This window comes from Podarcis pityusensis, assembly GCF_964106645.2.
Source record: "Podarcis pityusensis genome assembly, chromosome: 13".
Classification (NCBI taxonomy): Eukaryota; Metazoa; Chordata; class Lepidosauria; order Squamata; family Lacertidae; genus Podarcis; species Podarcis pityusensis.
In genome coordinates this window covers 29,656,746-29,680,382 of record NC_138038.1, presented here as the reverse complement: position 1 = coordinate 29,680,382, position 23,637 = coordinate 29,656,746, and the positions used below count along the sequence as shown (strand labels likewise).

At 40.2% G+C, this 23,637-nt stretch overlaps 1 protein-coding gene across 1 annotated transcript; it reads right to left on the bottom strand.

Annotated features, from left to right (window-relative positions):
* Positions 1–15,920: 15,920 nt before the first annotated feature.
* On the bottom strand, positions 15,921–16,856 carry LOC308460787 (olfactory receptor 6F1-like; the record flags this gene model as incomplete). The annotated part of the gene is made up of 1 exon (XM_080977322.1): positions 15,921–16,856. The coding sequence occupies one exon, from the start codon at positions 16,854–16,856 to the stop codon at positions 15,921–15,923; it is 936 nt and encodes a 311-aa protein (XP_080833448.1).
* Positions 16,857–23,637: the final 6,781 nt, after the last annotated feature.

The following is a 23,637-nucleotide window of genomic DNA, read 5'->3' as shown; positions in this document are numbered from 1 at the left end:
ACTCCCTTAATCACTTCACGTCTCCAAGGTTCCACAGGTGCTCCGGAACGGGTTCTGGCAGTGGCTGAGCCCTGGGAGCTAATGCTCGGAAGCGAGGCACTGGAGGACGAATGATTGGAGTAGGCACGACACCCTCTCGGAACGCGATGACTGTTTAGCTAGTATGTTGACCACTGCCGGGTTATCAGTTCTGAAGCACACCCAGCGATTCTGGAACTCCTCAGTCCAAATGTGAACAGCCACAACTAAGGGGGGAAAAACTCCAGAAAAGTGAGATCCCACATGATAGCCTCGCCTTGCTCCTCTGCTGGCCATTGTTGAGCACACCAGCGTCCCCTAAAGAATAAACTGAAGCCCAAGGACCCAGCGGCATCAGTGAACCTGGAAATTTGAGGATTTCCTGCCATAAGGAGACTCCATTGTAGCGTTCCAGAAACGTGATCCAGATCTCAAGGTCTGTCTTAACCGATTTTGGGAGTCTTACCCTGTGGTGCAGTTTGTTTGTTTGTTTGTTTGTTTGCTATTTTATTTTATTTTTAAGGTTAGGTATGCACATAGGCCCCAAGACTCATTTTGTATCAAGACTTTTAAACTTCTGATTTGTTTCTGAGTCACTTGGTGCTCTCTGTGCTGAATCTGAAGGGGGCTGGCACACAGACTAGCTGAATGTGGATGTTCATTATGCACTGTATCATAGTATAGTACAGTGATTATAAAAATATCTGCTTGAGTATACGTTTTCATCATGTGTAAAACTCATAAGGAATAAACAAATAGTTCTATATTGTGATCAAGTAACTCCTAGAACAAAATTGTAAGTTTTAGCTTCAGAAAACCAGTCGCTTCTAGCCAACATCCTGTTGCCAATGTAGCTAAAATTTTAACACCTTTGATTGTTAGCTGATAACACGATTGTTAGTATGACAAGAGATTGGTGGGATGCTCTCCTACAGATTACCAAAACTGTTGTACTACAGACACAGCCAGGACATTCCGGACACAGCCAGGACATTCCAGAACACTTCTATCTGGTACTGTAAATGTCAGGTTTGAGTTTCACTCTAGCTAGAAAGAACTGCTACATATGCAACATGTTCTAGAAGATTGCCAAAGGTGAGCTCTTGGCCAAAGTGTTATCCACTTCAGTGAAGTGTTATTTCTCACCAAACTAGCAATTTGTTTACTAACTATACATGTTCCCTAATATAGTTAAAGCATTGAAATTATGCGATTTCGACTGTTGGGCTTAAAGGCTTACTAGATTATAGGACTAAGGACTAAATCATTATTGTACTTCCTTGCAATTTTTTCCACAGCTGCCCTGCTCATTGGGAGAACAGGAAATGGATCTGGAACACTTCAAAGCAGTACCATTGCTCCCATGTGTCTTCCTGTTTGGGCTGTCATTTTGTTAAAGCTGTGGTCCTGCTCTTATAGTTGATCTGGGAGAAAAAGGCAGGTTCCCCAGGAATGAATAAATAAATAAATAAATAAACAAATAATTCCTGTATGAGGTGTTATGGAATGATACATTTGGTTGCCTAATAATCTGAAAAGGGGGGGTGGGTCTGGGCCGGGGTGCCTCTGTCCTGGAGACCAAGCAGGGGCTAAGTGGCGGCCCTGTTGGGTTCATCCCAATTAGCTGTATGCCATAGTGTGACTCCAGAGGCGGAGCTAGCTGCTCTGGCACCCAGAGTGGCACATATAGTGTGGACCCAGGGGTGGGGCTAGCTACCCGTTGGGTGAGGCGAGCGTCCTTTCCCTTACTGACTTCTGATTAGGAGAGTCCTTCGCGGTTAAGGAGCCACTACTGGGATTCTGAAACCCTCTGAGAAACCCTTCCACAGATAGGATGCTGCACTTCCGTCCGGATGGATAGACAAGAGGTTGAGGAGAGGAGCAATACCTCTCATATGATCTAAGGTTAAAACCACCACAACAGAGCTACCAGAGAACAATAACAATACCGAATTATCAACCCATTTAGGCAGCTTAGAGAGCTCTTCTTGCTGGCTATACTCCAGTGGAATTTTCCAATGTTAAACCTTTCGGCAATACATAGAGCCATTCTTATTCCAGTGTCAATTAATTAATTATACTTTACAGACCTTGCATGTGCACCCCTGCCCCATCTCTATTTTAACCCTTTGTGTGTTCGGACAAATGCATGGAAACAGCTTTTATCTTCTCATGATGGCTGCAAACCTATGATAATTACAGTTATGGAAAGGAAGAAGCTTATTCAAGCCAATGGAAGGAGCGTGTCACTGACCTCTCTGTGGCTTTCAATACATTATCCTGCCTACAGATGTTTTGAGTTAAATGCAAAGGCTCCTGTGTCTCAAATTAACCTTTATTCTTTGTATTTATTTATTTAAGTTTTATTAAAGATTTTCCTGGGTTACAAAAGTACTGTATTATCTCTATTTTCAGGTCATAGAGTCTTTTCTACAAATCAGTTACATTTGATGTGAGACATTTATGTTGTGTACAGTATAAGGTTGGGGGAGAAGAGAGGAGGGGAGCTTTATTAAATTTTAAAACACATAAAAAGAAATAGAATCTTATTGCTGTCAAAACAATAGTGTATACGTCAAAGAAACAAAAGGTGGTAATTACTTAAAACAAAAACCAGTAAATCAAGAGCTCTGCAATGTATACCATATCCCAAACACATCCATTGGGAATATAAGCTTGTTATTCATTTCTCTTGGTATGTCAAAATAAATTACAAAGTTTATACATAAAAATTCAAACTTGCTATTTTAGATACATCGTGTGAGAAAGAAAGGAAGAGTCAGAAGGGTGGAGCTGTAATGCTAGCTTTCCAGCAGTGTTGTAGCTGCCACTTACCAGGAGCAAAAGGGGTGCAAAGAGGTTAGCATGGTGCTGGTACACAGGTGGGGCCAACCCTGTGCTCACATCACTTCAACCATACCCTGCAGACCTTGTCACCTCACTCTCCACCCTGCTGGTCAGCAGCAGCAGCAGCAGCAGCAGCAGCACCGCTGTTGAAAAGCTAGTGTTGCGCCAACACCTTGTAAATTGACCTAGAAATATTTATCATGATGAGTGCATTATAATTTGAAATAATGAAAATACAAGCGCAGAATTTTAATAGGACTATGAGAATTTATCAGGGAGCTTCCAGACTTGGGTCACAAGATTGCAGGTAATGGGATTTTCAAAGCAGATTTGCAAGTTCCCTTCTCAGAACGTGTGTCTCAAGAATGTTTAAGGAAGGCTAAAGTATTTAGGTAGACTAGAAGGAATTGGAAGATTTTACCACATCTGTAGTATAATGTGTCCTGTGGTGCTGGCATACAGTGTCTCAAGCCCTATATTGCTGCCTTTTGCTGCAGTTTACTTATAGCAAATCCAACCTCAACATTTTTTGGGGGAAATATTATCAATATTGCTGCATAGCATTTGACCAGTTTATGAAAGCCAAAGCTTTACTCAACAACATTCTTAGTGTTTCTTTAACCTCCTTATTCCTCAGACTGTATACAATGGGATTAAACATAGGAGTCAGAACAGTATACAACAAGGAAAGTATTTTGTTTAATTCTACTGACTGTGTCCCTATAGAGACTGCATATGTGATGCCTAGAGTCCCATAGAAGGAGCTTACTACAATTAGATGAGAGCTACAAGTGGAAAAGGCTTTCTTCTTTCCAGATGATGATGGAATTTTGAAAATGGTCAGTATGATAGAGACGTATGATGTGATGGTTAGAAGAAAAGGAACTAATGACACAGCAAAGCATGCTACAAAGATGGCCACTTCTGCTAGGTGGATATCAGAACAGGACAACTTCAACAAGGGTGTCAAGTCACAAAAGAAATGATCAACCTGATTGGGGCCACAAAGTGTTAAAGACGTGGATACAATGATGTTCAGCCCAGCAGCTAACAGGAAGCCCCATAACCATGTTCCAGCAGTTAATTTAAGGCAACAATTCCAATTCATTGATTTGGCATAGTGCAGTGGATTACAGATGGCAAGATAACGATCATATGACATGAGCAACAGGAGAAAGCATTCAACAGTTCCCAGGGCACAGAAGATGTATAGCTGTATGATGCAGCCTGTCAATGAAATGGTCTTGTCCTTTCTCAGTAAATCCACCAACATTTTGGGGGTAATGTTTGAGGTATACCAGAGTTCCAAGAATGATAAATTGCCAATAAAGAAATACATGGGAGTGTGAAGTTTCTTATCAACTGACACAGATAATAAAATAAGAAAATTCCCAACCATTGTTATTCCATAAATTCCTAAAAACAGTGGAAAAACAAAAAACTGAAGTTCCTGGAGGTCCCCAAATCCATGCAGAATTAATAGATTCATTGTTGTTCTATTTTGCTGCATAAAAATTTCCATCAGGTAATCCTAATTATGGGAGAAAGAAGTATTTTAAACAATAATGCAGAAATGTTTAATCACAAAATTATGTGTCAAAGTAGACTGTTCACCATTGTGAAAAATGCAGATTTGACAGTCTTGTGGCACCTCACTCAATACCAATAAATTTATTATGGAATAAGTTTTTTAAATCTGTTGGCATTTAAGATGCCAGAAGACTGCCAGTTTTGCTGCAAGGGACTAATACAGCTACGCTTTTGGAAACAGCCATTTAAAAAACCTCCAAAAGATAGTTTGCTGAATTGTTAATCATGGGGTGTGAATTCATTTTTGTGTTTGCTGTTAAGTATTCATTTTCCCTTGTTTCCTTGTATGAAATGATGTATGAAATTTTATTATGGGTTGTGACTGAAACAATTACATCTGAAATGAAGAGAGTGGATAAGGGATATGTAACAAACCTTACCTTTTCTGTCTAGTTTTCTCAATCGACTTCTGCACATTTGGGCTTTTCTTCTGATGTGTCTCATTCAAATGATTATATCTGGGTATCTTCTGGATTTTGGGAGGGGGGGGAGTGAGGGATTCTTAAGTCACACTTTTGTCATATTTGTCCATCTCACTCAAATATGACTCAAGCCATGACTTTCCATCTCAGAAATGGCTTTTAAGAATCTTCCTTCATACCCTACCTACACTCCTGATATTTGTTCCTATTGTCTGGGTGGTTTTATCTAAACACCTTTAATTCTTTTAGATTCTGTCATTCAGTTTGCACATCTTTTATTCTCTGTTTTTTTTAAAAAGCAAGATTCACCAGAGATTATTTCTGTAGAGACAGACAGAAATATTAATAACAAGGCACTAGAGAATATAGTCTGTAACTAGTTTAATGATGAGGTTTGAGGGCTAATATGAGTAAGGGACAGTGTGCAGAAATTATATTTCAGAAACATGGCTATATCAATCATTCCTAGTGTGTGGTGTTAGGTCAATCATTATGTTGCATTCAGTTTCCATTTAAATAAGTGAGGCTTTTCAAGCTAAATATGACTAATTAAGGTGGCAATCCTATAATCCATTACATGGGAGAAGGAAAGAACAAACCTCTCTATTTTTATTTCCTTGTGTGTCTCATCCTTCCAATCTTTGGTACAGTTCACCCTATTCTACAATTACTAATTACCCTCTTCCACGAACTCATTTAAATAGCATTAGTATATTATTATCATGCTCAGATGAGCAGGTATGAAATAAATCCAAACACTAGAAAAAGCCAGCATGCCTAAGACGAGGGGCTCAGTGTGAATGAACATGTCAAGTGATGTCCCAGCTAGAAAAGCAAAAGTGAAGCTGCAGATGACCAGAAACCTGACTGTAGGACGTGATGATGGAGTCTTCATTTTATTCCAGTGTGGTTCCATCATTCAACCTGACATCCCAGAGTCAACTATTTTACCAGCCCTACTTTATTAATACTTCATTAACACTTGTGTCACTAGAAAACTGATTAAAAGCAACATACCACAAAAGTGAGCAAATTGCAGGAATTACATATTTGGATGAATGAATGGAGATATTAACATGCAAAATCAGCCAATCCTTTTTCCAGTTAACAGGTTCTTTGTGTTGAGATCAGCCCTGAAAACAATGGTGTAACACTTGGGGAAGAAGATGCAAGCCAACAGCCCGGTATTGGAGGCCAAGATGGCAAAAAGCTCCACAGCCACAATGTGTTTCCCCTTGGTGCTCAGATAACCAGGAATAAAGGAGATCCAAACACTGCAAAACACCAACATGCTGAAGGTGATAAACTTGGCTTCATTGAAGGTGTCAGGCAAGCTTCTGGCTAAGAAAGCTACAATGAAGCTGAAGAGGGCCAGAAAGCCAATGTAGCCCAAGACACAGTAGAACATGGTGATGGAACCTTCATTGCATTCCAGTATGATCTTCCCAGTCTGTGAGTACATGTCAACATCTGGGAATGGTGGAGAGGACAACAACCATGCAATACAAATACAGACTTGTTTGAGGGAGCAGGAAAGAACAATGGTAATAGCCACTTTTTGGCCCAGCCATGTCCTGATCCTGTTGCCTGGTTTTGTGGCCAAGAAGGCCAGGACCACAAGGGTTGTTTTTGCCAACACACAAGAAACTGCCACAGAGAAAATGATACCAAAAGTCATTTGTCGAAGAAGGCAGGACAGCTTCCCAGGTTTGCCAATGAAGAGCAAACAAGAAAGATAGCACAACAGGATGGCAATGAGAAGAACACAACTGAGGTTCTGGTTATTGGCTTTGACAATGGGCGTGTTCCAATTCTTTAGGAATGTTTGTATCACAAAACAAGTGATCACAGCAAAGGAAAGAGCAACACTAACCAAAACAAAACCCAAGGGCTCTTGATAAGATAGGAAAGATATAACCTTAGGGATACACTGGTCATGGTTCTCATTTGGATAGTGATCTTCTGGGCACTTGATACAATAAGCTGCATCTGCAATATAATATATATACAATATATGCACGCAATTAGTGTTGGCCAAAATTGTCTCAACACATTTATTTCCCTTTAGTCCATTTATTCCCAGAAATATCTGTTCTGTCCCCCCGCCCCCGTTTCAATTATTATTGATAGCATATCAGTATATTAGTATCAGTAAAAGGAATAATGTTGTCCCTTTAAGGAAAGGTAGTGCCTTTCCCCAAAGTAGGCTGGGAAATGAAGGAACAGGAGTATTTTATTTTCTATTCGCTCTGCCCAGAGCGGAGAAAACCTCCTTCTGTCCTTTACAACCTAGTTCAGTTTAGTTCTTGCAAGCCCAGGAAGAGAGGCAAATTCACTTGTTCTTAAAAAAACTCCATAGAAAACACCATAAAGAACTTCATGGAGAGTTTCCTAACTTCATTCATTCAAAGCAAAAGAACTCCATACACTCGAATGTGAGTAAATATCTCTACGTGTGCCTTGTGAACTTCAGTAAAATGCCTGCTCTAGAGGTTTGTGGAGTTTTGTTTATAATATCCAGATTGAGAGAAGTCTCAGGGTGGAACAATGCCTATTTTGAAAGCAATGGCTCTAACCCAGGCTTCCTCAACCTCTGCCCTCCAGATGTTTTGAGACTACAATTCCAATCATCCCTGATCACTGGTCCTGCTAGCTAGGGATCATGGGAGTTGTAGGCCAAAAACATCTGGAGAGCCAAGGTTGAGGCAGTCTGCTCTAACCCCTCAATCCTTTAAAATCATGAATTTCTTGGGGTCCTCCTGATCAGGATTAGGATTACACTGTACAAGGAGCAGTTTTTAATCCTTTTGTTGCTGTGCTGTGCTCCATACAAAGTATGCAGCAATCTGCAACACATTTCCCTGGGCATATCTTTATATTGCTACATACCCTTCTTGTTAGAAATCATGCTTTCTGAGCACGGAGTGCAGTCATAGCAACAGGCTGGTTTTCCTTCTTGAACTATTTTGCTGTGTCCAGTATGGCAGCTTTTGACACATGTAGACCGTGGTGGTATCTGTTCATAAAAATATATCATTATCAATCTTTATTAAGGTCCAGAGACCCAACAAATTGTTACAAAGCAATGCACAATTCAGACAGCCTACCTCCAGGTTAAACAAGCATTAAGAAATGCATACCTGTCCTGATTTACCCTGCAGTTCATTGAGAAAGGAAGAAGGTGTGTCTATCAAAAGGGTAAAAAAGTAAAAGGTAAAGGACCTCTGGACAGTTAAGTCCAGTCAAAGGCGATTATGGGGTGCGGTGCTCATCTCACTTTTCAGGCTGAGGGGGCCGCTGTTTGTCCACAGACAGCTTTCTGGGCCATGTGGCCAGCATGACTATACCGCTTCTGGTGCAACAGGGCACTATGATGAGTGCCAGAGTGCTCACAAATGCTGTTTACCTTCCCACTGCAGTGGTACCTATTAATCTACTTGCACTGGTATGTTTTGTAACTACTAGATTGGCAGAAGCTGAGGTCACCACCGCTGCACAGATTTGAACCGCTGACCTTCCGATCAGCAAGCCCTAGAGGCTCAGTGGTTTAGACCACAGTGCCACCTGCGTCCCTTCAGGCAAAAGTGTATGTGACTAATAGCACAGAATCAGATGGATCCCACAGGAGCTTAAGTGTGTGACATTTGTTTTCCAGCTCTATGCCTCAAACAATACCAGTTTGGGAGACTCTGCCCAATTTCCTCCCTGGCTGAGTTGTGACATATGTGAGTCAGGCTTATGAATTAAAGCCTTGCTGTGACAAAGGTGTGTGTGAGTGTGTGTGTGTGTGTGTGTGAGAGAGAGAGAGAGAGAGAGAGAGAATCAGTCAATGACAGGAGGACTTAAGCTGTCATAGTCTAGGCTTCTTCTTCTTTTACAGTCATGGTACAAACTAAGGAAGTACAGTGTTCCATCAGGCCTATGCCCCAGCTCTGCCCCTAGGAGTCAGTCATGGGTGCTGATTGTCTCCTGGGGTCATCAGAGACTCAAATACTGCCAGCACCACTGGCCAGGGTCCAAAACAATTCCCTGCCACCTGCCTTGCATAGAATTCAACATGGTCTGTTGCGGAGAAACACCTTATCTGAACTTATCTAGATATAGTGCACCAGTCTATGATCATTCAAGACAAATGATGGACTGAAGGTTTCACATCAGCAATGCAGATAACCAAGAGTAGCACCATTCTATTAAGATATGGAACATGTTCCTACCTCCTTTAATCTTCTATTCCACACAATGGCATCATTGATAATGCTGAACATTTGACCTGATGAAACTCTTCCAACCCTGACTTTTTGGTAGGACTGATTGGGGAAAGTGACCCAGTTGATGATATCATATCCAATGCTCAATTCTTTGTTCTCAAACAAGACTTCTTGGGCAGCTCCATTGTTAAAGTGGATGTTTTCCAGGAAAGGATGGAGCTAGTTTTGGAGACAATGCAATAAATTTTATAAAATGGAACCCATTGTTTCTGCCTGTTCAATTCTGCAGTGTACAAGCATTTTAAAACTGGACCCAAAGAACAAATTCAGAAGATTTCTATCATTTTACCTCCACAAAAAAGGGGAATAGCAATGTGAATTAGTTGTGTAACTTGACTGGGAGAAACTACAACAATTATTATCAACTGGAGTGAATCTTCTTACTCTCATCCATTCAGACATCTACAAACTACTGTTAACATAAACATGGAAATAATATTTTCCTCAGTTCCCTATCACCTTACAACCTCTCAGTTTGAATTCATTGGTGTCAGTTATTTGGTTTTATTTTATTTATAAAAGTAAGGTAGTCACCTTGGCCTACAAAAGCAAATCCAAAATTGATAGAAGGGCAACTAAAATGTCACAAAATAGTTAGCAAATTCCATATTCTCCATTTATCTTTCATTGGGTTGAGGAGGGAGAAAAATATATTCTACCCCCCCCCAATACTTTACTTAACATCTTAAGAGAATTTCCCCACAGCAATTTGCTAAACATAAAAAAATACACACATACCCCTCAGCAGCTTCAGACAACCACACAAGGACATTCCCAGGAGTAGGGAGCCCAAATTGCACCTGTGGATGCAATTGAACCCAAAAGTATGTCCTATAATACCCATGGAAACCATTTTGTGACTGGTGGCCAAGACTCATTCTCAAAATTCAAAATATGCCCATTATCCCATGATGTATAGCCAAATTCCATCCTCAGAGTGATTTATTTACCTTCCATGGGTGAAAATTCACATGTTCTACTTTGCCTTTATCCAACATTATTCTTTGTCTGGAAAAATATGCAGCATGCAAAGCATGTGCCACAGCATAGACAGCATTGTAGATACCATGGCTCTCACCAGACATATCCATCTCAAAAACATTTGAATGAAGATCCTCCAGATTCTCCACTCCTCTACAGCTTTCACATTGATTTATTAGAAATTGCCAGACTAAACAGAGGAATGTCCTTAGTGTTTTATCAAACTTTATGTTCAGAAGAAATTCCTGGAATCCTGACACCACATTTGTGTGGACTGAGAAAGAAAAGGCACCAAATAAAATGTCCCTGCCAATCAATTCTCCATTGGGAGAGGTACTGAAATACCACCGCGGTGGCATGATCCAGACCTTCCCTATTAGGACTTTCTTCTTTAATTCAATGCCTTCTAAGGACAACACTAATATATGGAATAAGAGAGAGTCCATTGCAAGAATAATCACATTGGCATGAGTTAAAATAAGTGTTTGTGCCATCACTATAATTCTTTTAATGTTATGTTTAAGAGCAAGGTCATTTCCTGTAACCTTTTGCAAGAAGGCAACACATATGTTGTTCTGGGAAAACAAAGGAGTCAGTTTCTGCACGAAGTTTCCCCCAGCATCACCATCAGATACAACCAGGCCAATCCATGTCCATTTGAAATGCCAGAGTAGCTGGATGATCCCCATATGGTACGTAGTTTCCCTTGGTGCCATCCAGTACAAAAAAGGGAAATCACTTTTCCCACTTACTGCAGCCTCAAATGAACCAAAAGTGAGCTAAGAAACAGAGGTATATGATTTTAAAACTCTAAAGAATAATAATAATGAAAAATCCACTCTGCCATTATAGGAAACTGCACCAAAAGCTAACAATCTGGAGATTATCTCTTATATTTAGTATTTCTTATGCTTCTTGACAAATAGCCGAAGGTATTTGTTGTAGGGTCCCATAAACATACTAGCTTCTTTTTTTTATTATTCTTCATGTGTAAAACGAATGGGTTTTAGCCATACTCAGAGTAGATCTATTGAAATAAATGAAATAATGAAAGTCCTACTCTAACCAATATAAACATATATAAATGTAAGAATAATTTTCTTTATACTCCCCCCCAAAAAATGTGGCTGGGTTGTGCCAGCCACTCTGGGTGGCTTCCAACACACACACACACACACACACACAACCTTAATAAAACATCAAACATTTAAAAAATTCCCAATACACGTCTGCCTTAAGATTTCTTCTAAAAGTTGTGTAGTTCTTAATCTCCCTGACATCTGATGGGAGGGCATTCCACAGGGTGAGTGCTATATACTGATCCCAAATAAAGGCTGCATTTTAAATAAATAAATAAATAAATAAATAAATAAATAAATAAATAAATGTAGCATTTCTCTATTTGATAAATCTAAGCATTGACTATTCTACAAAATTTGTATTTTGTACGTATGTCAATAGTTGATTTTTACTTTATTTATTTATCTCTAGATTGCTCCTGAAGAAGAAACTGCAGTTCTCAAAGACATTCAGCTTCAATAAGTATTAATAATTGGCACTTTTGAGAACCAACTACTCCTTTCTTCAATTTTATTTATAATAAAGGGAAAATTGAAAGAATATAATTGAACAGCAAATGGACACCATTCATTTCATTTTCATTTATTATATTTCTATGCTGCTTTTCACTCACATGAGTCACAAAGCAGTTTACATACAATAAATAATAACATAGTAGAACATCACAATTGCAACATAAATTATATAAAACAATTGACAAATTATAAATAAAATAAGCACTTCTATAAAACACTATTAACAGAACCACTTTAAAAATAGATTGAACAGATAAAACAACCACAAGAAAAGTCATATTATAACATTCACAAAGCATTACAGCACTTATAATCGACAAAACAATATTTACAACATTAACATACTAACAATGAAAAGCAAACTAAACACTGCTGAATTCATTCATATATATATTGATATGCATATACCTGTGGAAACTTGTAGTTACTTAAGATGATGGCCATCTGCATAGAGTGTTCTGAACTGAATCCCCCAATAACAGACAATACATCTTTTCTGTCACACTTGTAATTGGGCATATTCTTTCTCTGCTTGAAAAGTAGATCCAGGATGACCTTGTATGTTCTTATGGAGTTAAATAGGTTGTCATAGATATCGAACCCCAGTGTGATGTTGGGCAGGAGCCCTGGGTTGTCATTGATCTCATGGATGGCAAAAATCAAGGCAAAGACATGTTGATAATGTTTTAACTTTACACTGCAATGAGGTTGAGAGTGAGACTTAGAAACATCAATTAGAGAGAACATAAATTGCAGTTAGTAGCACAGGTATAAAAGAAGAGCTGTCAGACCTCCTGCTCCAAAAAGCAAAGCCAAACAAAACACTCTAGCTTGATAAATGAGGGTTAAGATCAGAAAATAAGTGTGAGTCAGGGGAATGTATTTTGAATCAGCATGTGTGAGTAGAGTTGTTCAATGGAGGGGAAGGGGGAGAATATTTCATTCTAAAACTGGGCCAGATGCAACCAAAATTCAGCACTCTGTCCTTGGGATCAGCTGGAGTTAAAATTTGTAACAGAAGATTTGTAACAGTAGATGTGGAACTCTCACACTGAGATGGGGGGGAGTGGGGCTGGTCAGGATACTTTCTTCATGAACCCTGCACTGCTTTCTCTCTCCCACCCCAGTCCCATGCTTATTATGTTTATCATATGCAGTCATACTTCGGGTTACAGACGCTCCGGGTTGCATGATTTTGGGTTGTGCACCTCGCCGAACCCGGAAGTACCAGAACGGGTTACTTCTGGGTTTCGGTGCATGCGCAGAAGCACATGTAGTAGTGCTTCTGCGCATGCACCGAAAAATCCACTGTAGTAGGAATACAGTGAACAGGCTCCTCTTCCATTTCTTTAGGAAAACAAGGGGTGGGCTTTTGATCTATAGTTTAAGGTGTTTGAGTGGGTAGCTCTTCAAAGATCTTTGGTAGCTTCTGGACCTTTAATAAATCTATTACAAGAACAAAATTTAATGCTACAGCTTTCCCATTAACTTCAGTAATACAATATGAAAAGCACTTCTTGAAGTTCAGAAGTTTAAATTGATAATAAATCTAATACCATCTGGCAAAACTGATTACTAGTAAATACTGTACAAATCTTACACAGCACCATCATGATTGCTATCAGGAACAGCTGTAAAATTGAGTGAATACTCCAAAGGTTGTATTAGAGAAAGAATGCCACCAATGATTACTTCTCCAGGCTTATACAAATGCTCTTGGATATTTCTGCATTTTCCTGTCATTTCTGCACAGGCAAAACGAGGGAGCTGCAGCTGCCACAGTAGTAGCAACAGCAAGTGTCTGCATGTAAAAGCATGCCTACCCATGCTACACTTGCATAACATAATGTTTCACCACACCACACAGCAGTAGCAGTAGATAGTACATTTATCCCTATCCTTCTTGCACAGACCACCCACCCTGTGTGTCACACTGGAACCAGTTCTCATGTGAGCTCAAAATTTAGACTCCTTATTATAAAAAATCTTAGTATTCTTCTTGTTGCAGACTAAGGAAATGAATAATAGTGCTTTTCATAATTGCTGAGTAGATAAATACCTCCCTGGTGTCATATATCCTCTGTTCGTTGGAAATAGAGAAAATATCACCTGCTTCACAGTGAGGTTGGCTGAGCACAATTGCTTTCATTTGCAATATTTAGACCAGGGATAGGGAGCCTGTGATCTTCCAGATGTTGTTCTCCTACAACTGCCTACCTACCATCATCCCTGGTTACTAGCCATGCTGGCTGTGGTTGTTGGAAGGAGAAAATGTTATTCTGCAGGAGAAAATATTGTCTATCCCTTATTTAGGGAGAAATCCTGGGTAGATCACCCCATTTATGCAGGCTGGGAACAGAATGGTTTCTTCTAAATGTGTAGAAAATTTCCTCACGTTTGGAATGAAATTAACCATTGTTTTTGTACATATATGGCATGCCAGCAAAACCAGAGGTTTCCTTTAATTCCCATGCCCTTAAAGATAAACCAATGGGAGAAACCATAGTGGGTGAATGGCAAGGGTAAAATACATAAGAAGGAAGAGGCGCTCATAAAAGCTTACTACAACTTTTGACAGCCCTCTTTGAGACCAAACGTCCCTTTGTGTATAGTCAGGAAAGTTGTTACTGCACCCTTTCCAGCTGTGTAGAACCAAATGTTGAAAATGTCCTGGAAGGCCTGTAAACACCACTTTTATACTCAATATAAGCCTGGGACTAATTGGTATCTGCTGTGGGAATCATAGAATTGTAGAGATGGAAGGGACCATAAGGGTCATCTAGTTCAACCCCCCCTGCAATGCAGGAATCTTTTGCCCAACATGGGGCTCAAACCCACAACCCTGACATTAAGAATCTCGTGCTCTACTGATGGAGCTATCTTCTCCTAGACGTGCATATATTTATCTGCTTGCTTTGATATATCATTTTTGGTTTGCTTTGATGCTATGCTGAGAGGCACAGATAATACCTATAAAGGCATGTGCCCCATCCTAAGCTGGCCACAACAACCCAGACATGGAGTTGCTTGGCTGGCAGAAACAGACTGTTACAAATATTAATATTGCACAGCTTGAAGTGACTGGATGCATGAAAACTGACTCCTTTTGGAAATGAAACATTGTCCAGACCCATGAAAATCTTATTCAAATTTTACTAGCAGAACTCTTCAGAAACAAAACAGAGTACAGTAAATTATACATCCAAAACACCCTTACAATGTCTTGTGCTTCCAGCACAGGCTCAGCAGCTTTTGAAATATGAAATAATTGCAGCAGACCTAGGAACAAAGGTCTGTCTCTTCCCAAAACATCCATTTTAGCCTAGGTATGTTTTCTCCCTCTCTCAGTCAGAGAGGGTCTTTTGCATGTCCTGACTTCACAAAGCCTTGAGACAAAAGACACAAAAGCAACTACATTCAAAATGAAGACTTGCAACCCAATACCTTCATCACATTATCTAAGGTTACAACACTCACATATTAGTTTCCAGAAAACAGCAATCATTAACTCAGCAAGAGCTCAGGGTGCTCTCCTTGGCTTTAATATAGCCCTATAAAAAATCCCCATCTTAAACTTTTTCACCAATACATATTTTGGCATTCTCATTTCCATGTCAATTAAACCACTATCCTTTACACAGACTTGACCCTTCTCTCTCTCATCCCTTCATCTTCTTCCATACCCTATTCCCTCCCCTAATCTGCACAATTGGGTAATTTAACTATTTTCTGCAAGCCTAATAGCCATAGGATCATTTTCAGGAAAGTGGCACTGTTGAAAAGCAAAACGTTAATAACCTTCCCCACCCCAAACTTCCCTCCACAGCAGCATCATGAATCAGACAATTTCCAAAGCCCATTTGCTGTATATGGTGGTATTTGTTGAGGTGAGGGGTACCCCCCTTTTCAGCAAGTAAACTTATAATAAAGTCTCATTTACATGAATTGGACTATCTCCCCTAATATCAGTGCACCCTAGTTAGCCCTTTACTTCCCAGCTGCAACACTTAAGAAAATCACTCACATTTTACAGCCAAATTTTCATGTGGGGTGGGGCAGAGGTTTGGAGACCATGGGCCAGATTGGAAGGTACCATTGTTCTAATGTGGCCCTTGAAAGATCCTCACCACTGGTCTACACAGGTTTGTGATATACTTTTTATGCCCTTTTTGAATTGCACGACTCATGTGGGGTGGGGTTCAACCCCAGTGCAATGAACTTCTAATTGTGTCCTTCACCTCTTTATTTCTTAGTGTATAGATGAAAGGATTCAGCAATGGAGTCACAACTGTGTTCAAGATGTTGACTATTTTGTTCATATCTGAAGACATATTAGATAGTTTGACATAAAGAAAGATAGTGGATCCATACCAAATGAGCACTACAGCAAGATGGGAGGAACAGGTGGAGAAAGCCTTTTGCTTTCTTTGTGCAGAAGGAATGTGCAGGATGGTATTGATAATGAATATATAGGAAAGAAAGGTGATCACACAGGGACACACAATGACAACAATGGATATAACAAAAGCTACTATCTCAACCTCAAAGGTGCTGGTGCATGAAATAGCTATCCATGAATCAATGTTGCAATAGAAGTGATTGATCACATTGGGACCACAGAAAGTCAACCTTGTGATCAAGATGGCTGGTATAAGAATAATGAGGAATGCACACAGCCAAGAGCCAGCTGCCAGCTGCAAAGAAAGCTGGCTATCCATGATACTGCTGTAACGCAAAGGGTAACATATGGCCAAATATCGGTCATAAGCCATGACAGACAAGAGGAAGTATTCTGTGGACCCTAAGGCAAACACAAAGTAAAACTGAATGATGCAGTTTGTGAAAGAGATGCTTCTGCCCCTCCCCAGAAAGATGGCAAGACTCTTAGGGATAGAAGCTGTTGTATACCATATTTCTAGGAAGGAGAGATTACATAGAAAGAAGTACATGGGAGTATGGAGACGACGATTTGCTATTACCAGAATGATGATGGCCATATTTCCCAGCAGTGCCATCACATACATGATAAGAAAGAGCATGAAGATGGACATCTGTAAATACTGAGATCCCGGGAAGCCAAGAAGAATGAATTCCATCACATTCGTTCCATTTCTTTCTTTATTCTTCTCTTCCATAAGTTTAACTGCTGGGGAGGGGGGAAATCACCCAATTAACACATTGATAATTCACCAAGGATGTGATGAGGAGTATGCAGACAGAAAAGATCTACATGACTTGAGACCTTCTGAAGGATCACCTATTGCAATATATGTCTCTTCCTACACTTTGGTCAGATGCAGAAGCCCTCATCTGGATGATCTTATCATCTAAAGTAAAGTGGGTTGCTGCTGTGAAAAGGCTCTTCTTGGTTGTGGTGCTAATAGGATACTTGCCCAACACCCTTACTGATTTATTTGTTTGTTTGTTACTTATTTACATTTCCTCCTCTAAACCACATTTCATCTTTCCAAGATCGCATGGGGACTTCCAGTATTCATATTAAAAGAGCAATAAATCAACAATAAAAGAACCAATTTAAGCCATTTAAACAGTATTTAAAACAACTGTTTAAAAAGTAGAGTTATTTACTATTTGCCATTTCATTTGTTTGTATCAATATGCCCAAAGTACCACTTTGAATACACAAAGATTTCCATCTACCCATCCAAATATACTCTTCTCCCACTTTTACCACTTACCTTTTTCAATTACTATATACAGGTATATATATGGATTTCTTCTCTTATTCATTCTACTTACACAGTGGAAAACTTGGATAGGTGTGTCCTCTTAAACACATGCTTATAACTGAAATGCAGGTAGCTGAATAATTAAAATTGATATTAAAAAAAACCAACAAGATTCCTTTGAGATTTCTTCTCAATTATGAAAATGTGTTCTAACAGTTCTTACACAACTAAACCAGGAAGGGGGGGGGGAATGCCTGAAGTCACTTAAAACTTTTTGTATTCTATTATCCCTATGGATTTATATTGCTAGGCTCCCACAGATCCTTCACTACAGAGAATAAAACAGAGGGCCATGACAACGCCATGGGATCTGAGATCTAGATAGGTGAATAATGAATATTTATCTCATTAAAATCATAGCCACCTTGAGATTTCACCTTGGCTTTCTAGGATTGGGGGAAAGTACCAAAGGTCACTTATTTATTTATTTATTTATTTATTTATTTATTTATTTATTTTTGTTCTGTTCTCTTGATGTTTTATTTGTTGTTATCTTTATCTAGATTTCTCAATATAGAAATTCTAAAAGAGGTCAAGAAAAAGACTGCAGGATATGAAGGAGAGATGTGGCCAATTATAACTAATATGTCACCAATGGGTAAATCATACCCAACAGAGCGGTCATTTCTTTAATAGTCCTTGATAATTCAATTAGCGTGAATTGTATTGAATGTCTTGGTGCACTGAGGGACCACTAGGGGCGCATCAGAAGATGGCTGACAATAACATCTCTCCGACCCACACGAGGTAAATTGGAGGCTGTGATGGGAGTAAATAGCCTCCCTACCCCCCCCCCCAGGATTATGGTGGGGGACTGCCCTTGCCTGCTGTGCCCTATACCGCCCCCGAATTTGTGGGGATGGGGGCACTAGGCACAATGCCCTCCAGTGGGATTTCGGCACTCCTGGACTCCATCTCTGATCCGCGCCACTAGCTGCAAGAACTTCAAAAGAAATAATTTGGATGAAGCTAATGCACATATTTCAAGGAAGAAGGGGGAGTAAAGACTGCTAACAGAAGAGATCTCTGATAAAACAAGACGAGTCGGAGGAACAAGTATAGATCATGAGAAGATATGCCAAGACTCAGTATGGCAAAGGGACTGATGGGGGAGGGGAAAAAATCCTTTCTTTCCTTTATGTGATTAAACAAGAATCCCCCCCCCACCCACAAGTCAGAAATGTCATTTTAAGGACTTAAGCTGTGGATTTAAGGCTGTGTGGAGATAAACTTTTGAACCAGAGCATGTTTTAAATAGAGCGTGGAATGTATAAGGGCTTTGGAATGACGCAGTTAAAAATACTGTCGCCATATTGGGAAGTTCTGTCGGAGGACTTAAGTCTGAGAGGAGAAATAGAGAAATAGAGCTGTTTTTATATTGTGGATGAAACTCCTCAGTGGGACTTAAGAACGACAGTTCTGTAATTAATGATGGAAAGAGCGCTGTTATCTATGAAGGTGATGATATATGGAAACCATCTCGATTTGAGGACTGGAAGAACGGAAAAACCCACACAGGATTATTATTGGTGTTTATCGGCTTAAGGGGACTATCAGAAGAGATTATAAAGAAAAAATAGAAAATATATGAACAAGATGTGATGTGGAAACAGCAAGATAAGTCTGGATAGAATTATGAACTTTGTTTGGACTGATTTGGACATTAACACAGTAGCAAGAAGATGATCAGAATCCTCCTTCGGACCTTGAAATATGGGTTCCCTCAACAAAATTTAAAATTCGGCTTTGTAATTCGGAATTTATGTGATGTGGTTTGATTTGATGTGATTGGCCGGTTAATAAAAATTATTTTTTTAAAAAAAATGAATTTCTTGGTGCACCTTTTGGAACTCTTATATTCCTAACTTCCCAGTTCAGTTTGCTTCCTTCATTTAATTAGCACAACTTTTCAGGCACACTGCCACTGCACGGTCATGTTAGTAATCCTTCTACTTCTTTGGCTTCAGCCAATCAATTAAAAAGATGGAATGTCAACATCTTTTACATCCAATTTACTGTAAATGCCTTTCTCTTTCCAAGTACCTAACACAAAGGATGCTGGGAAGAAGGGTAAGAAGAGGCATATAAGAGATAAATCCATAATGAACCTTTGTATAATTTCAAAATGAGGGCAGAGAGAGAGCCCTGGTCCACACCCTTCTCTAGTACATTTGCAAGCTTGGAATATGCCTTTGGACTGGGATAATAGTTCCTTCCTACTTGGATGAAGGGAGGTGGTGTATGTCAAAACTACTGTCCGGACATATTTACCTATATTTACCCACTAGTTCAGTTCACAGTTCAATTTAAGTTCATCCTAATGATCCTCAACATTTTCTTCCATCATTTGGAATATTACAAGCAGTGTCAAACATACCTGAGAAGATGGTAGTAAGAAGAAGACTCTCACACAGTTGAATGTCAATTACTTAATTTATTTTCTCCAACAATTATGATCTTCAATCACCCAGCAGAGTTTCTCCCTTTAGAGTTTCAGGCCTCTTGTGACTGATCTACATTTATTTGTATGCACAAGCCCTCCTAACCTTATAGAATAAAGCTTTTCTCTCTCTCTTATACATTGGTTATTTGGAATTCAGTTTACTTCACAGAAGACTAATGTAATTTTTGATGAGAATGGTATAAGAAAACTGGCCAGTGTCAGAAGCAAAAATGGCCAACACTTCCACTATCTCAGTATATTCCCTTTTTTGGTGATCATGAATTTGGTTAGAAAAGACATACAAACACTATAAAACACCAGAATCTAGCCATCTAACTATGACAGCTGCTGTAAAAGTACAACTTGGTACATTGAGAATGGACAGAACATGGTAGTGGAGTCTTGATCTGATTCCAGAATAATGTGATCAGTAAATCTAACAGCCAAAAGCCAGTTCTGACATGGTTTACTGGTCCAACTGGCTTAAACTTAAAATTAGTAGCCAATATTAAGCCACAAAGTTAATTTCCTGCAGTAAACAATAGTATAAAGGTATATGAAATGTACATGTAACAAAATAGAATAAAGAAACACCCCATGTTCAATTATTCCTTTTCTTGGTTAGCAGCTTCTTGGTATTGAGATCAGCCCTGAAAACAATGACGTAACACTTGGGGAAGAAAATGCAAGCCAACAGCCCGGTATTGGAGGCCAAGATAGCAAAAAGCTCCACAGCCACAATGTGTTTCCCCTTGGTGCTCAGATAACCAGGAATAAAGGAGATCCAAACACTGCAAAACACCAACATGCTGAAGGTGATAAACTTGGCTTCATTGAAGGTGTCAGGCAAGCTTCTGGCTAAAAAAGCTACAATGAAGCTGAAGAGGGCCAGGAAGCCAATGTAGCCCAAGACACAATAGAACATGGTGATGGAACCTTCATTGCATTCCAGTATGATCTTCCCAGCCTGTGAGTACATGTCAACATCTGGGAATGGTGGAGAGGACAACAACCATGCAATACAAATACACACTTGTTGGAGGGAGCAGGAAAGAACAATGGAAATAGCCACTTTTTGGCCCAGCCATGTCCTCATCCTGTTGCCTGGCTTTGTGGCCAAGAAGGCCAGGATCACAAGGATTGTTTTTGCCAACACGGAAGAAACTGCCACAGAGAAAATGATGCCAAAGGTCATTTGTCGAAGAAGGCAGGACACCTTCCCAGGTTTGCCAATGAAGAGCAAACAAGAAAGATAGCATAACAGGATGGCAATGAGAAGAACACAGCTGAGGTTCTGGTTGTTGGCTTTGACAATGGGCGTGTTCCAATTCTTTACGAAGGTTTGTAACACAAAACAAGTGATCACAGCAAAGGAAAGAGCAACACTAACCAAAACAATCCCCAAGGGCTCTTGATAGGATAGGAAAGATATAACCTTAGGAATACACTGGTCATGGTTCTCATTTGGATAGTGATATTCTGGGCACATGATACAATGAACTGCATCTGAAAGTGATAAAGAAGATATATCATATGAAATACACTTCTTGTTTATGTGAAAGTGTTGAAATATTGTAATACATAATTAATGGTAATGAAAACATCTCAATCCACTTATTTCAATGGAGATATTTTGGATATATATTGAATATAAAACAATGTTTAATGAAATTCTCTTCTCTTCAAACCTGGGATAGAATTATTTATTATTATTATTATTATTATTACTACTACTACTCTTTGCAGGAGGGCTATATTCAGCAAAGTACCTCAGGGTGACCCAAAGCAATGGTCAGTAAAAAATAAATTTATTAATAAAGAAAAAATCCTCCCAGCTGCATGTTAATTAAACATAACTCTCCCTGAACCTTTGAGTAACTGAATGAAGGATGGGTTTGGTGGTCCCCATATTGGTCCAGGGTGGATTGCCCTGAATTGGAACCCTAGTTTTGCTGCCACTGGGTAGCCTTACATACTATAGATCTATATTAAGAATATTTTCACTATATTGGGAAATCTGCAGTTCTCTGCATGACTACATAAAATACATAAACGCTGACTTGGAAAAAAACTGCATACCGCAGTTTCTTGAGGACCTGATTAGGATTAAGAAATCTGCTCCACTTCCTAGTGGGGAGGAGTTGCAATGGACCGCGTGGCCACCCACTCCCCACCGGGAGCATGGGACTTTGTCCCCTGTTGCCCGGGGGATCCCAGCCACGTCAGAGCCCGGCCAGCCAATCTGTTGGCCAGGGGGGCGTGGCCGGGTCTGTTTAAGCAGAGGCGCGAGCCAGAGGGCTTCCTCTTTGGCTTGCTTCCTCAATCCAGTCGGATGTCGCTGTCTCCACTCCTCCATTTTTCTCTTGGGCTTTGGCTGCCCGCTGAGAGTGCTTTGGGATTTTTGCTGCTTGCCTGCTGCTGCTGAGCCATGTGTGCTGCTTCACCTCTACAGATCAACAGCCGGCTGCCAAATTACTCAGGAGCAGCGCAGAGGGGTGCGGATTGGTTTTTTGGGCTCCCTGCCGCCTGCCTGTGCTCCAGTGCCCAAGTTGGTGATTGGGTAAGTCGGACTAGGTCCAGGGGGGCGGATTGTTTCTTCTTTGCCTTGCTAATTGGGTTGGGAATGTCTTGCCCGCGGAGCCCCAGTCGGCTCTGTTTTGTTAGCGGCACCTACCTGGAGTCCTCCTGCTCAGCTCAGCCAGCTTTGCATTGAATGCACAAGGCTTTCCAGCAACCATGTGCTGTGTTTGTTTTTCCCTTGCCTTGGGGTCCTTCCGGCGGCAACGGTGGACATCACCTGCCCCTCCAAGCTTAAGGGTATTCCGTTAAAGGAATCTGGGGGTGTTGATCTTGTCCGAAGCCCGGGTTGGGGGCTAGGGCCATGACACAACCCCGATGGGAACACCAGGGGGAGCTTGAGTTGGTATGCATCAACAGGGCTCCCCCTTCCGGTGGTTTACCCTTACCGGACTTCCTGCACATTGGGCAGAAATCAGATAGAGTCGGGGCCACACAATGCCTAAGCCAATACCGCTGACATGCTGTAATCAATAAAGTTTTGGCCAAATTTGCCCAATAACATTAACCTAATATCCGTGTCCTTGTGTGTGTTATTTCTCAACGAGGGAGTGGCTTTGGGGTCTTGACACGAAATACACCACACAAAGAGAAGTTTTCCTACTGCACTTTGGTCTTGACAAGATATAAAACATGGAACTCTTTTGAAAATTTCCCTGTACATATTTGTGTACTGCCACATACCTTTCTCATTAGAAATCATGTATTCTGGGCACGGAGAGCAGTCATAGCAACAGGTTGATTTCCCTTCTTGAATTACCTTGCTGTGCCCAATATTGCAGCTTTCAACACATATGGAAGGAGGTGGCATCTATTCAGAAAAAAAATACATGACCATACTTACCTCAGGAACCCTGCCCTTCCACATGAAACAGTCCACCACTTACATTCATCTTCAAAGGCCCAACCTTATGTCCTGTCCTTGTATGAAAACATAGAATGGTGAGCAAGACAGGGCATTTTCAGCAGTGATGCTGATGTAATGGAATATCCTCTCCCCTCAAAAATGGGATCCACACAATTCCTGTATCTGATACTTTTCTAGTATTTCTGAAAGGGGTAGCAATTTCAAACTGCTTTTAATGTTTAACATTTTAACCTGCTGTTTTATATTTTTCCTGTTTTACCTGTTTTATTCACATCTGT